The sequence below is a fragment of the Pristis pectinata genome, chromosome 40, assembly GCF_009764475.1.
Source record: "Pristis pectinata isolate sPriPec2 chromosome 40, sPriPec2.1.pri, whole genome shotgun sequence".
Taxonomy (NCBI): domain Eukaryota; kingdom Metazoa; phylum Chordata; class Chondrichthyes; order Rhinopristiformes; family Pristidae; genus Pristis; species Pristis pectinata.
This window is the reverse complement of record NC_067443.1, coordinates 6,302,512-6,316,853: the sequence shown is the minus strand read 5'-3', so window position 1 is coordinate 6,316,853 and position 14,342 is coordinate 6,302,512. Positions and strand designations below refer to the sequence as shown.

The following is a 14,342-nucleotide window of genomic DNA, read 5'->3' as shown; positions in this document are numbered from 1 at the left end:
GGATACGGGCCGAACGCGGGCAAGTGGGACCGGCTTAGATGGTATCGTGCTTGGCATGGACCAAGATTAAATGAATCTGAAAAAGCAAAAGGAAATAGATTGCCCGGGAACTGCCAAAAGGACGTTGGATAAATACGTTATAAGGAAGGGCTAGGGGAGCAGGACATTCAGGATGGGCCGAGTGATCTCTTGCTGCGCGTCAGCACCCGCGGTGCCGGCCGGTCCTCCGGGCCAGGGGGCGCTGTGGCGGCCGGTCCTCCGGGCCAGGGGGCGCTGTGCCGGCCGGTCCTCCGGGCCAGGGGGCGCTGTGCCGGCCGGTCCTCCGGGCCAGGGGGCGCTGTGCCGGCGCCCTCGCTCCCTCGCGTTCTCTGGCGCCGCTCTTCCCGACTTTATCACCTCGTCGGCTGGGGCGGTAAAATGGCGGCGGAGGGACGTCGGGAGACGGTGAGGGAGGAGGGTCCGGGGGGGGGGGGGAGGGGGAGGAGGAGGGTCCGGGGGGGGAGGAGGAGGAGGAGGAGGAGGAGGGTCCGGGGGGGGGAGGAGGAGGAGGAGGAGGAGGAGGGTCCGGGGGGGGGAGGAGGAGGAGGAGGAGGGTCCGGGGGGGGGAGGAGGAGGAGGAGGAGGAGGGTCCGGGGGGGGGGAGGAGGAGGAGGAGGGTCCGGGGGGGGGAGGAGGAGGGTCCCGGGGGGGGGAAGGAGGAGGAGGAGGAGGGTCCGGGGGGGAGGAGGAGGGTCTGGGGGGGGGGGGAGGAGGAGGAGGGTCCGGGGGGGGGGAAGGAGGAGGAGGAGGGTCTGGGGGGGAAGGGGAGGAGGAGGAGGAGGAGGGTTTGGGGGAACAGGTCATGGGGGGGTGGAGAAGTGGGACCGGGACCTAGAGGGAGGGAGTGGGGAGAGAATGAGGGATGGGGAGGGGGCAGAATGAGGGAGTGGGAGGGGAGTGAGGGAGGGGGCGAGGGGGGAGTGGGATGATGGGGAAGGGGAAGGACGGGGAAGGATGAGGAGGGAGGCGGGAGGCCGATGGGATAAGGGGACTAGGGCGATATTGAGGGACGTGAGAAGGCCCCAAAAGGGGCACAAACTCCCAGGAAGCAGGTGGAAGAGGACCTTGGAGGGAGGCTGGAAGGGGCGAGACGGTTTCGAAGGCCCTGGGAACAGTCCTCTCCTCAGAGAGTACCCCATATCCCCTCCCCAGTGCACCCTTCACCCGCTCCAATACACCTCTGCTGCAATACAACCCTTGCACTTCTCCAATGCGCCTCTCGACCATCCCCGATGCACTGTTACGTACCAGCAACAATAGAAACACACCGAGTCACGTAGGAGTGTTAAACACTACTTTATTAATAAGTACTTGTAGTAATAAGAATGTTAAATATCAAACATAATCCCCGAAACTAAACTCGAAGTGTGTGTGTGGCAAATTCCCAAACCCCAAGTCTAGGAGTGGTTCTCAAAGTTCAGTTCAGCAAGTCCTAAGGTGAAACATGAGCAAAGACTTTTGCAAAACCACCGTTGACTGAAGCCAAAACGTAGAGAGAATTTACAAAATCCACATGTTCCACGATGGAACCCTGACGACACCTCAATCTCCGATGATCTCCATTGCTTTGTTCCGAAGTATCTGCCACCCCGAAGGCATTCGATACGTGGCCGCCCACACAAATACCTGTTTCCCACTACAGATTAATGACAAAGTGGACTCCACTTGATTGCTCGACAAATCCTTACATGGATTGTAGTGACAGACACAGCTATTGCTCTTCATCCATCGATACAGAGACCGGCAGTCTCTCTCTCTCTCTCTCTCTCGTCCGACACAATTCGCGCAATTCGATCCTTACTGAGCAAAACAGTCAGCACATTGATGCTTGCTGTCTTGATGGCACCGCACACACGCGCGCGCGCGCACACACACACACACACACACACACTACTCCACTGTCCAGGTCTTAAAGGGACATTCACCAAATAGTAACCTGGCCCTTTACAGCACCTCTTACCCCTTTTACATCCAGCCCTTGCCCCCTCCCGCTCTGCGGGAGACTGCGTGCTGTCCAGCCGAGCTCTGATGTGGAGGGTATTGGAGTTTGGGGAGGGGGTGGGGGGCAGAGAGGTATTGGAGAGGTGAAGACTCCCCACTGTCCAGGTACGGTCCTGTAACTAAACCTTTCTTCTATGTGGCAGGAACGTTCACCCCCCATTACTGTAGGTTCTCGAACAGTTTGAGGCTCGGCCAAGTTCCCGGAATCATGTCGCCAAGCTGCGGGCCGCTGGTTCCCCCGGAAGGGTCTGGCTTTGTCGGCTGGTGCAGACACACCAGCCAGGGTTTCTTCCTGATGCTGCTCTGTCTCTTCGTGTTAAACATCCGGTGAGTTGTAAAGTCGTGGGCCTCAACCTTTGTCCCTCACCATCGCACCGTTCCCACACCTTGCAACCCCTTGTGGCGACTGCTCAGGGGAAAGACACACGAAAATAGGAGCAGGAGTCGGCCACTCGGCCCCTCAAGCCTGTCATAGAGTCATACAGCACGGAAACAGGCCCTTCCACCCAACTCGTCCATACTGACCAAGATCAAATCAGATCTTTATTAGTCACATGTATGTTGAAACACACAGTGAAATGCATCTTTTGCGTAGAGTGTGGTGGGGACAGCCCGCAAGTGTCGCCACGCTTCCGGCGCCAACATAGCGTGCCCACAGCTTCCTAACCTGTAAGTAGTGGCAACACAGGTAGGCAGGGCGGTGAAGAGGTCGTATGATTTGCTGGCCTTCATCAGCCATGGCATTGAGTACAGGAGCTGAGACGTCATGTTGCAGCTGTACAAGGGGTTGATAAGGCCACATTGTGTGCAGTTCGGGCCACCCTGCTGTAGGAAGGGTGTTGTTAAACTGGAAAGGGTGTGGGAAAGATTTATGTGGATGTTACCGGGTTTGAGTTATAAGGAGAATCTGGGACTGTTTTCCCTGGAGTGAAGAAGGCTGAGGGGTGACCTTATAGAGGTTTAAAGACTCATAGATAAGGTGAACAGCCAGTCTTTTTCCCAGGGTGGGGGAGTCTAAAACTAGACATAGGTTTAATATGTAAGGGGAAAGATTCAAAGGGGACCTGAGGGGCACGCTTTCCCCCACAGAGGGTGGTGGGTGTATGGACCGAGCTGCCCAAGGAAGCAAAAGAGGGGGTACAGCATCTGAAAGACACTCGGACAGGTAGATGGATAGGAAAGGTTTGGGGGGATCTGGGCCAAACGCAGGCACGTGGGACTGGCCCAGTTAGGCAGCTTGGACGAGGTGGCCTGTTTCCGTGCTGTATAACTGACTGCCTGCTTACCAACAGTGTCTGGCGATTGGCTGTGAGGCCGAGAATTGAAGCCCAGTAAGCACCAACTTCAGACTTCCCCTCCTCTCCCAGTGAATTGGTCCCTGGTGCACGTCCACTGCTGATTCACACCCCCTGTCCGCTCTCCCCAGGTACACTGTGGAATGGGAGACAGTCCCCGGATTGGTAAGGGAAAGGTTAGAAGGGCTTCCTGCTCCCGATTACCAACTCTGTAACGCCCCTGTTGTTTTTGTCTTCCAGTTTAGGTGACTTGCTAACTTTGAGTGAAGTGAAAGATTCAGGTACATGACTACTTTGTTCTACAACTTACGATTATCACGTCCTGCCCTGAGTGTGTAAAAGGGGTGGCTTTACAGGGAGCTTCACTCTGTGTGTGTGACAGGACAGTGTAGAGGGAGCTTCACCCTGTGTCTGACCCTGGGAGTGTGTGATGGGACGGTGTGGAGGAAGCTTCACTCTGTGTCAAATGTGTGCTCTGGGAATGTTTGACGGGACAGTGTGTCTGTGTTGAACCCATGTCCTGCTCCTGCTGGTATTGAAAGACTGAGCCTGGTTCTCTGTTCCCGGGGAATCTGCTTCAGATCAGCTGACTCCTGGAGATGTGAATTGCACAGTTTAATTAAGCTAACCAATTGGATACCAAACTGCCGGTGATGGGGGTCAGAGGGTGGTGGGGGAGGCCTGTGACCAGCGGTGTGCTGCAGGGATCTGTGCTGTTTGCCATCCACATTAACGATTGGAACGAGAATGTATCTGGCCTGGTTAGTAGGTTTGTGAACAACACCAAGATTAAACGTCTAAGATTACAACAGGATCTCGATCAGCCGGGGAAATGGCCAAGGATTGGCAGGTGGAGTTGAACTCAGACAAGTGCAAAGTGTTTAATTTTGGGAAGTTAAACCAGGGCAGGACTTTCACAGTAAATGGCAGGGCCCTGGGGAGTGTGGTAGAACAGAGAGACCTCAGGGTACAGGTACACAGTTCCCTGAAAGTGGTGACACTGTGCTGGACAGGGTGGTGAAGAAGGCGTTCGGCACGCTGGCCTTCATCGGTCAGGGCACTGAGTACAGGAGTTGGGACGTCACGTTACAGCTGTACAAGTCGTTGGTGAGACCGCACTTGGAGTATTGTCTGCAGTTGCGGTCGCCCAGCTATAGGAAGGATGGGATTAAGCTGGAAAGTGTGCGGATAACATTCACAGGGGGTGTGTCAATCACTGGAGTTGTGAGGAGAGACTGGACGGGCTGGGACTTTGTTTCCTGGATTACCTGAGGGGTAAGTTTTTCACACAGAGGGCGGGGTGTGTGGAACGAGCTGCCAGAGGATGTGGTAGACACAAACATGATTAAAAGGCATTTGGACAGGAGAGGTTCAGAGGAATGGGGGCCATATGGGACTGGCTTAGATGGGAATCTTGGTCGGCATGGACCAGTTGGGCCGAAGGGCCTGTTTCCGTGCTGTGTGACTCTCTGATGATGGTGATCTGGGGTTGCCGCCTAATGTGGATCCAGATGTGTTACCCCCCCACTCTCTCCTCTCCACCCCCCCCCCCCCCCACAGATGGCATGCTGCCCGCCACACCGTGCTGGCAGGTCGAGCAGTTTGTCGTGGCCAGTGAGTGCAAGAAGTGCACCCTGTTCGAGGTGGTGAGTACCTGAGGGTGGAGGGAGCCGTGAGGAGAAGCAGCAGGGGGCAAATCAGAGGGAGGGAGGCCGGGTGGAGCGGTAACCGGTATTGGTATTGGCTTATTATTGTCACTTGTACTGAGGTCCAGTGAAAAACTTGTCTTGTAAACTGATCCTACAGGTCAATTCATTACACAGTGCAGTTACATTGAGTCAGTACAGAGAGCATTGAGGTAGTACAGGTAAAAACAATAACAGTACAGAGTAAAGTGTCACAGCTACAGAGAAAGTGCAGTGCAATAAGGTGCGAGACCACAACAAGGTAGGTCGTGAGGTCAGAGTCCATCTCATTGTATAAGGGAACCATTCAGGAGTCTTATCACAGTGGGGTAGAAGCTGTCCTTAAGCCTGGTGGTACGTGCCCTCAGGCTCCTGTATCTTCTACCCAATGGAAGAGGAGAGAAGAGAGAATGTCCCGGGGGGGGTCTTTGATCATGAGAGGGGAGGTTCGGGGGTGGGGGGGTGGAGGGAAACTGGGGGAGAGTGTGGTGCGCGGTGGGGGGGGGGGGAGAGTGAGAGAGATATATGGGGGGTGGGGCAAGAGGACCCTGGGGCGTCCCTGCACGGTGCAGAAGGTCCCACCTCAGCCGAGGCAGTTCCACAAGGTTCGGGGATCAGGGGTTGTACCTCTTCCCCCCTCCCCTCAGGGACTTTTACCCCCCCCCCCCCTCGCCACCCCCCCATCCCACCTCGTGAAACGCCTGCCAGCTCCACCTTGTGCCGTCCACACAGAAAACTCGAGCAGCCTGCGTCAAGACCGGATTCGCAATGAAGATAAACTGCCCCGAGTCGCAGAGGGAGGAGTACAAGAGGTAAGGCCACAATTCCACCGGCATTCCATGCCCAGCCCCCGCAGCAAACTAACCCCCACCCCCTGGCTGTGTCCTGACCTCTCCCCTCTCCCTCCCGCCCCACAGCTGCCGGTCAGCGTCGATGGAGGAGACCCTCTTCTGGCGGTTCGAGGGCACCGTGATCTCGCTGGCCGTGGTCTTCGCCGCGGCGGTCGTCCTGCGCCAGAGAGCGCTCGACCGCCTCGCCTCCGAGAAAGTCCGCAAGCAAATCGAGTCGATCTGAGGCCCAGCGCATGAGGCAGAGGGGATCCAGGCGGGGGTTGCAGATGGCCTCCCCCCCCCCCCCCCCATCGGGGTGCACGGACTGTGGGAGGCGGACGGAGACCCCTCCCCACCCCTCGCTTCAGCACACGAGAGGGACTCTGCAAGCGCAGCCTCGCTCACACTGAACCTGCACCTGTGGGTGAGACTGCACGGGGATTCTGGAGTGCCCACACACTGGGCCAGAGATACAGCGGGCTCTGGGGAGCCAGGACTGTGCCCAGTGTTCGGACCCTGTTACATTCATGTACAATACAAATCAAGGTGGTGCCTCTCTCTGCTCACCGAATTCATGGCTTGTTGAAGGTGCACTGTGTTTACTCTGTCTGACCCCGGGAGTGTGTGACGGGACGGTGTAGAGGGAGCTTCACCCTGTGTCTGACCCCGGGAGTGTGTGACGGGACGGTGCGGAGGGAGCTTCACCCTGTGTCTGACCCCGGGTGTGTGTGACGGGACGGTGCGGAGGGAGCCTCACCCTGTGTCTGACCCCGGGAGTGTGTGACGGGACGGTGCGGAGGGAGCCTCACCCTGTGTCTGACCCCCAGAGTGTGTGACGGGACGGTGCGGAGGGAGCCTCACCCTGTGTCTGACCCCGGGAGTGTGTGACGGGAAGGTGCGGAGGGAGCCTCACCCTGTGTCTGACCCCGGGAGTGTGTGACGGGACGGTGCGGAGGGAGCCTCACCCTGTGTCTGACCCCGGGAGTGTGTGACGGGACGGTGCGGAGGGAGCCTCACCCTGTGTCTGACCCCGGGAGTGTGTGACGGGACGGTGCGGAGGGAGCCTCACCCTGTGTCTGACCCCGGGAGTGTGTGACGGGACGGTGCGGAGGGAGCCTCACCCTGTGTCTGACCCCGGGAGTGTGTGACGGGACGGTGCGGAGGGAGCCTCACCCTGTGTCTGACCCCGGGAGTGTGTGACGGGACGGTGCAGAGGGAGCCTCACCCTGTGTCTGACCCCGGGAGTGTGTGACGGGATGGTGCGGAGGGAGCCTCACCCTGTGTCTGAACACACACAAGCTGTGATTGATGCCGACCTCCCTATCTCAGCTGCCCAGCGATGGGTCCGGTTACGTCAGCTGTGGGATGACGTCCCTGATCGGAGGGCAAACACACTGGACAAACATGGATAACGGCTCGCCCCGGGGGAGGGGGGGTCCCTTCCCTGCTGCTGCCCACCCGGCCGGGGCTGGCCATACTCCGGTGATCCGACTGCAGCTCTCGCAACTTCAGCGGTCCTATTTCACCCCCCCCCCCCCCCCACCCACCCTTTCATCAACTGCTCCCAGCTTCTCACCCTCACAATTCACAGCGACCCACCCGCCCCCTCACTGCCCGGTTCCTGCTCTCGCCTCCGGGGCTGCGTCTCTCTGGGGCATCCGTGTGGGACACCCCATCCCCACGCACACAGCGCCGGAGGTGGGGATCGAACCCACCTGTGGTCGGGGAGCCGGTGAGGGAGCTCCTCGTGTTAAATCCCTTGCAGCTGCCTCAGGGTTGGGGGGGGGGGGGGAGGGGATCGGAACAGCCCAGCTCAGCTCCCCCTGGGTCGCCTGGTCTCCCGCACACTCACGCACAGTGCACCGGCCGGCGGTCAGCCCCGAAGGTCGTGCGTTGTCCCGAGGGAGCGCCGCTCTCTGGAGGGGAGGGGGGGGGGGAGGCGCGGGGCAGAGGGAGCGCCGCTCTGCGGAGAGTGCGACCGCCAGGGAGCTTCACCCCCCCCCCCCCCCCCCGCCCACGGGAGGGGTGACCCCGAGGGAGGGAGCGCCGCGGCAAGAGCGGCCCCGAGGGAGCGCCGCGCCGTCAGGAAATTCTGTTCCAAGCGCAACGGTCTTCAACCAACATCACTGGAGCAGCGACGCCGGCCAGCCCCTGGGATCCTGCTGTGCACTTTCTGCGGGCTCGGGGGTGGGGTTTTCCTCCTGCTCGCTAATGGCCACCCGGCCGGGGGCGGGGAGTTGTGGAGCCTCCGGGTCTGACCAAGGCGCCCCGTCAGTCGGTCGCTGAATGGGTCCCGGACCAGGGAAACAACACAGGGGCGGGGGAGAGGGTGAGGGAGGGGGGAGAGGGGCAGGAGATGGGTAGAGGGGCGGGGGAGGGGGACAGGGGCGGGGCAGGGGGTGGGGGGCGAGGTCCGGGAGACGGATAAATGGAGCGGGACGTCCGGAGCGCACGGCAGGGAGCCACACACGGAGGCAGCGGGATGGGGACTGAGGGACCCTCTCTGTGCCTGATAATCTTCCTGCTCCTCCCGGCGACCACAGGCGGAGCTGGAGAATGTTTCTTCAACGCAAAAGGTGTGGTTGTCTCCCAGGAGCCACCCTGCATCCCTTGGGGGGGGGGGGGGGGGGTTTGGATGAAGAGGAATCTTTGCCCGTTCCTGGGTGCCCCTCTCCGGTTCGAGTCCCTCCTCCGCCGGCGCACGGGCTGGGATCCTCCCATCTCCGGGACGGAGGCGCCCGCACCCTGCCTGAGCTCCACCCCGGGGCGCCCTCCCTCGGAGCGTCGGTGGACGGGGCTCCAAAGCCGGCCGGATTCGGAGAGGAGGGAGATCCAGAACCCGCGGCGAGGCAGCTCAGGACAGTGGGGTGTAGGGGCCGGAGGGGGTCACGGAGACGGGGAGGGGTGTAGGGGAGGGAGGGGTGTAGGGGCCGGAGGGGGTCACGGAGACGGGGAGGGGGTGTAGGGGCCGGAGGGGGTTACAGACGGGGAGGAGTGTGGGGGAGCGAGGGAGGGGGTCACAAGAGATGGGGAGGGGTGCAGGGGTCGGAGGGAGGGAGGGGATCACAAGAGATGGGGAGGGATGCAGGGGTCGGAGGGAGGGAGGGGATCACAGAGACTGGAAGGGGTGCGGGGGCCGGACGTGGGTCTCCGGCAAATCCCAGCGCCCCGGATTGATGTCCCGCCCCGATCGTGGGCTCCCCGGTAGGGGAGCGGGTTTCGGCTGCCCTGTTCCCGGCCCCCGCCTCACCTTCACGCCGCGCTGACCCCCCTTTTCTCTCCGCAGCCACCTGTGGCCACCGCGGCGTCGAGCTGCAGACGGGCGACACCTGGGTTACCGAGGACTGTTACCAGTGTGTCTGCCTCAGTCCGTTCGGCGTGGGCTGCTGTGACAGGTGGGTGTACCCCAGGTAAACGGGCCGGTCTGTACCCCAACCTGAGCGAGTCGGTGCTCCTTCAGGAGCGGCCGATCGGCCCTTCAAACCTGCAATATCACCCTCTCCGCCTGAGACACAAGAGCCGCTCCCTCTCAGTGCCCGGAGATCCGGGTTCGATCCCGACCTCCGCCGCACGTTCCCCCCGGGTGCTCCGGTTCCGTCCCAACGGAGTGCGGGGGTCGGTGGGTTAATCGGCCGCTGTAAATTGCCCCCCTGGTGTGTGGGTGAGGGGTGGAATCTGGGGGGAGTTGCCGGGCATGTTGGGAGGAGAATGAAACGGGATCAGTGTGGTTGATGTGGGCCGTTCCCACGACTCCAATTCCTTTCCCCTACTGAATATATTCAATGGTTTCTGTGGAAAGTTCACCTCTTCCAGTCCCGCTGGAGTTTTGTAGGGTTTCTATGAGATCCCCCCCCCCCCCACCCCCTTTCTTCAAAACTCTAGCCAACAGGGCAGTTCTGGTCGCCCCCATTACAGGAAGGATGTGGAGGCTTTGGAGAGGGCGCAGAAGAGCTTCACCAGGACGCTGCCTGGATTAGAGGGCATGAGCTACAAGGAGAGGTTGGACAAACTTGGGTTGTTTTCTCCGGAGGCTGAGGGGAGACCTGATAGAAGCACAGACAGAGTAGAGAGTCAAATTCTTTTCCCAGGGTCGAAATGTCAAATACCAGAGAACATGTATTTAAAGTGAGAGGGGAACGTTCAAAGGAGGTGTGCGGGGCAGGTTTTTTACACAGAGAGCGGTGGGTGCCTGGAACGGGCTGCCAGGGGTGGGGGTGGAGGCAGATACGATAGAGGGGTTTCAGAGGCTGTTAGACAGACACGTGAATATGCAGGGATAGAGGGAGATGGATCATGTGCAGGCAGAAGGGATTTAGTTTGATTTAGCATCGTGTTCGGCACAGATATTGTGGGCCGAAGGGCCTGTTCCTGTGCGGTTTGTCCTATGCTCTAACTGTGGGGGCCAGACACAATGAATCTCGGGGATACTGGATGAGACAGAGCGAAAGAAAATCCACTCTGGGTCTAACATGTTTTGCTTTCATTTAGTGAAAGCTGGAGTCACCTCAGGGATAAATACAGGTGAAACGTCGGATTAATGCAGAATAGGGTTTGCATGTCTCCCCTTTGTTTCAATTTCGGCGGGGATTTTGAGACCTGTATTTACGTAGCGTCGGATCTAGCCTCGTGTGAAGTGATCGCCGCACGCTACAGTGAGGTTTAAAATGGAACGGACGAGGAACACAGCCGGCGAGTCGCCTCTTCACCTGGACAGTTGGCCAAAGCGTTGCAAAGTCCAAGGTTTGAGAAACTTCCTTCGCAGAGACGGCGCAGCCCGTTAAACGTGTGCGGAACGCTGACACAACCTTCCTGTGATGCCAGCCAGCCCGGCGACGTTCCAGTCTCTCCCGCCTCCCCCAACCCCGTCCTTGGAACCACCGACCGAGCCGAGAAAAGGGGGTCTGCTTCAGCAACGATAAATTCTCTTCTTTGCACCAGCAACAGATCTTCATCTGCAGCCCCCGGCAGCTCGCACCGATGTTCTCAATGACCAACAGCCTCTCCCCTTCATCCTCTGACCTTTTAGTTCAATGGATCAGCATTTACTCTGTACCCAACCCCTGCTCTGGGAACTTCATATCCAACCTGACTTTGTATTTAACCTTTTGTTCATTTCAAAATCTACTTCCTTCATTCACGATATCTAAAATATAGTTCGTTCAAGTCAACGTTTTCACAAGTAATTTTATTATATTATTTAACATTAACAAATTATCTGTTATCATCCATTTCCAAGCTTAAAGTAAATAGTTGCTGGGACTTTAGTTGCCCTGGGGGTGTGTGACAGGATAACGGAGAGGAGGTTTTACACTGTGCCTAAGCATGTTTTACCCTTCATTCAGGAGCCTAAATACTAGGTGGTTTGTCTTAAAATAACTTCATTTAGAATAAATTAAATTAAAATCTAACCAGTGCTGTCACTGCCCTGGCTGTGTGTGACAGGACGGTGTGGAGGGAGCTTCACCCTGTGTCTGACCCCGGGAGTGTGTGACGGGACGGTGCGGAGGGAGCCTCACCCTGTGTCTGACCCCGGGAGTGTGTGACGGGACGGTGCGGAGGGAGCCTCACCCTGTGTCTGACCCCGGGAGTGTGTGACGGGACGGTGCGGAGGGAGCCTCACCCTGTGTCTGACCCTGGGAGTGTGTGACGGGACGGTGTAGAGGGAGCTTCACCCTGTGTCTGACCCCGGGAGTGTGTGACGGGACGGTGCGGGGGGAGCTTCACCCTGTGTCTGACCCCGGGAGTGTGTGACGGGATGGTGTGGGGGGAGCTTCACCCTGTGTCTGACCCCGGGAGTGTGTAACGGGACGGTGTGGGGGGAGCTTCACTCTGTGTGTCAGTGCTCGGTACACTCACCGCCATCTTCTCCCCCCCCCCCCAACCCCTGCCAGCATACAGCAACCCGTCGACTACCCAGAGTGGTGCCAGCTTGTCCAGAGGCCTGAGTCCTGCCGGCTGGAGCTCGTCATGAAAGCGAATCCCGGGATGCCGTGCATCGACAACTCGGCCGCCAACCCCCTGCACCCCGGCAGAGCACGCAAGGGCGAGAAAGGACCCTGGTTCTAACAAGGAGCTACTCCCCCACCCCTCACTGCACCTCCTCTGCTGTGTCTCCTGCCCTATCTTGGTCTGAATGATAAGTTAAATCCTGCTCCTGTTAATAGAAACAGGCACGATTTAATCCAGTTCAAATGTCTGCGGAGGAACTGATCCGGGATTCGAGCCTCTCTGTGTGTATGAGCGGTGCCTCAGGGTCTCTGCATCGTTCCTTGTTTATCTGTCAATATAATAAACAATAATCCTGCAGTGATGTGGTCTGTTGTTGTCAGAACATAGAAAACCTACAGCACAATTCAGGCCCTTCGGCCCACAAAGCTGTGCTGAACACGTCCCTACCTTAGAAATTACTAGGTTTACCCAGAGCCCTCTATTTTCCTCAGCTCCATGTATCTATTCAAGTCTCTTAAAAGATCCTATCGTATCCGCCTCCACCACCGTTGCCGGCAGCCCATTCCACACACTCACCACTCTCTGAGTAAAAAACTTAGCCCTGACATCTCCTCTGTACCTACTCCCCAGCACTTTAAACCTGTGTCCTCTTGTGGCCACCATTTCAGCCCTGGGGAAAATCCTCCGACTATCCACACGATCAATGCCCCTCATCATCTTACACAGCTCTGTCAGGTCCCCCCTCATCCTCCGTCGCTCCAAGGAGAAAAGGCCGAGTTCCCTCAACCTGTTTTCATAAGGCATGCTCCCCCATCCAGGCAGCATCCTTGTAAATCTCCTCTGCACCCTTTCTATGGCTTCCACATCCTTCCTGTAGTGAGGCGACCAGAACTGAGCAAGTGGGGTCTGACCAGGGTCCTATACAGCTGCAACATTACCTCTCAGCTCCTAAATTCAATTCCACGATTGATCTGTTCTTTGATTGCGGGCAGCGGGAGGGGTGCATTGGCATCGGAAGCTTCAGGTCATTTATCGAGTGGGACATCCCAACCCCATCACTGCATGTGAATGTGGAGATTGAGTGTGGATCGATCAAGAGAAAATCCCACCAATTTTGCAGGAGGTTCTGACTAGCAACATGTGCCAGGGCAAACCACATGTCATGGCGCATTTGGTCTAACCGATAATTACTCCACAATCTAAGATTCAGGCTAATCTGATGGGAACCTGGACTTCACATCCTACCTGCCCCCAGGAACAATCCCCTTCCCACGTAACTATCAAGACATCCATCTCCCCTCGGCAAAGGGGCGGCTGTTTATTGTTAACGCGTGAACGCTGGGTCTGGTCCATGGTTCCAGACGTCTCATTTTCAGCCCTTTGTTACACCAGGGATTATTAAGCAAGATCAGAGAAGGAGATCTGAGGGCAATATCGTGGTCAATGTGCAGAATAAATGGGTGGAAGTCATGAAGAGTGAGGCACCATTTAGCGCCAGGCCCAGAGGTGCTCACAACCCGAATCAATGATTTGAAATTGGGAATCAAGTGTCACATATCGAAGTTTGCTCATGAGACCACACTAGATGGCAGTGCCACAGAGATACAGCAGGGTCCGCACTGACCAGCGACACCTACTTACACTGATCCAGCGCCACGTGTGCTCTCTCCAGGGACACCGCGCACAGACGTATCCTAGGAAGAGGGGCAGACTGTCAGCTCGGACAGACACATCCACGGCCCGCTGCCGTGATTGGCTATCACAGCCAGGTCTAGGAGCAGACCTTACCTGCGTGTGATGGGACGGTATGGAGGGAGCTTCACTCTGTGTCTGACCCCGGGAGTGTGTGACGGGACGGTGCGGAGGGAGCTTCACCCTGTGTCTGACCCCGGGAGTGTGTGACGGGACGGTGCGGAGGGAGCTTCACCCTGTGTCTGACCCCGGGAGTGTGCGACGGGACGGTGCGGAGGGAGCCTCACCCTGTGTCTGACCCCGGGAGTGTGTGATGGGACGGTGCGGGGGAGCTTCACTCTGTGTCTGACCCCGGGAGTGTGTGACGGGACGGTGCGGGGGAGCTTCACCCTGTGTCTGACCCCGGGAGTGTGCGATGGGACGGTGTGGAGGGAGCTTCACCCTGTGTCTGACCCCGGGAGTGTGCGATGGGACGGTGTGGAGGGAGCTTCACTCCCCGTCTAACCTGTACCGTCCCTGCTGTGGGATGAGGTGTGTGTGTGTGTGTGTGTGTGTGTGTGTGTGTGTGTGTGTGTGTGTGTGTGTGTGTGTGGTGTGTGTGTGCGCTTTGATTTAAAATAACTCTATTCAAACAATAAGCACCTTGCCCTGGCTGGGTTTGACAGCAGAGTGTCCCTGAGCGTCGGTTACCAGTGCTCTCACTACCTGACAAATCGTTCTTTTCTCTCCTACATCCCCAAACCTTTATCGTCACAAGACGCCTGTTTAAATATTCAGAGGAACAATGTTGTTGCGGTAACCTGATCGCTCACTCCTGTGCTGGAGACGCAGTCATGGGATGCAGCCGGAGA

At 58.0% G+C, this 14,342-nt stretch overlaps 2 protein-coding genes across 2 annotated transcripts; both read left to right on the top strand.

Moving 5' to 3' along the window:
- Nucleotides 1-384: 384 nt before the first annotated feature.
- Nucleotides 385-6,425, top strand: jtb (jumping translocation breakpoint). The gene is made up of 6 exons (XM_052045662.1): nucleotides 385-444; nucleotides 2,184-2,367; nucleotides 3,576-3,616; nucleotides 4,896-4,981; nucleotides 5,753-5,832; nucleotides 5,938-6,425. The coding sequence occupies exons 2-6, from the start codon at nucleotides 2,249-2,251 to the stop codon at nucleotides 6,092-6,094; spliced, it is 483 nt and encodes a 160-aa protein (XP_051901622.1). The 5' UTR covers nucleotides 385-444; nucleotides 2,184-2,248; the 3' UTR covers nucleotides 6,095-6,425.
- Nucleotides 6,426-8,278: 1,853 nt separating this feature from the next.
- On the top strand, nucleotides 8,279-12,110 carry LOC127587405 (prostate-associated microseminoprotein-like). The gene is made up of 3 exons (XM_052045704.1): nucleotides 8,279-8,426; nucleotides 9,137-9,245; nucleotides 11,742-12,110. The coding sequence occupies exons 1-3, from the start codon at nucleotides 8,279-8,281 to the stop codon at nucleotides 11,914-11,916; spliced, it is 432 nt and encodes a 143-aa protein (XP_051901664.1). The 3' UTR covers nucleotides 11,917-12,110.
- The last annotated feature ends 2,232 nt before the right edge of the window (nucleotides 12,111-14,342 follow it).

Bases quoted from the DNA above. Each gene is read 5' to 3' on its own strand.
- jtb (XM_052045662.1), top strand. From the start codon at position 2,249: ATGTCGCCAAGCTGCGGGCCGCTGGTTCCCCCGGAAGGGTCTGGCTTT. The intron at 3,617-4,895 runs GTACATGACTAC...CCCCCCCCACAG, and splicing joins GAGTGAAGTGAAAGATTCAG to ATGGCATGCTGCCCGCCACA. The intron at 4,982-5,752 runs GTGAGTACCTGA...CCGTCCACACAG, and splicing joins AGTGCACCCTGTTCGAGGTG to AAAACTCGAGCAGCCTGCGT.
- LOC127587405 (XM_052045704.1), top strand. From the start codon at position 8,279: ATGGAGCGGGACGTCCGGAGCGCACGGCAGGGAGCCACACACGGAGGC. The intron at 8,427-9,136 runs GTGTGGTTGTCT...TTCTCTCCGCAG, and splicing joins ATGTTTCTTCAACGCAAAAG to CCACCTGTGGCCACCGCGGC. The intron at 9,246-11,741 runs GTGGGTGTACCC...AACCCCTGCCAG, and splicing joins GGCGTGGGCTGCTGTGACAG to CATACAGCAACCCGTCGACT.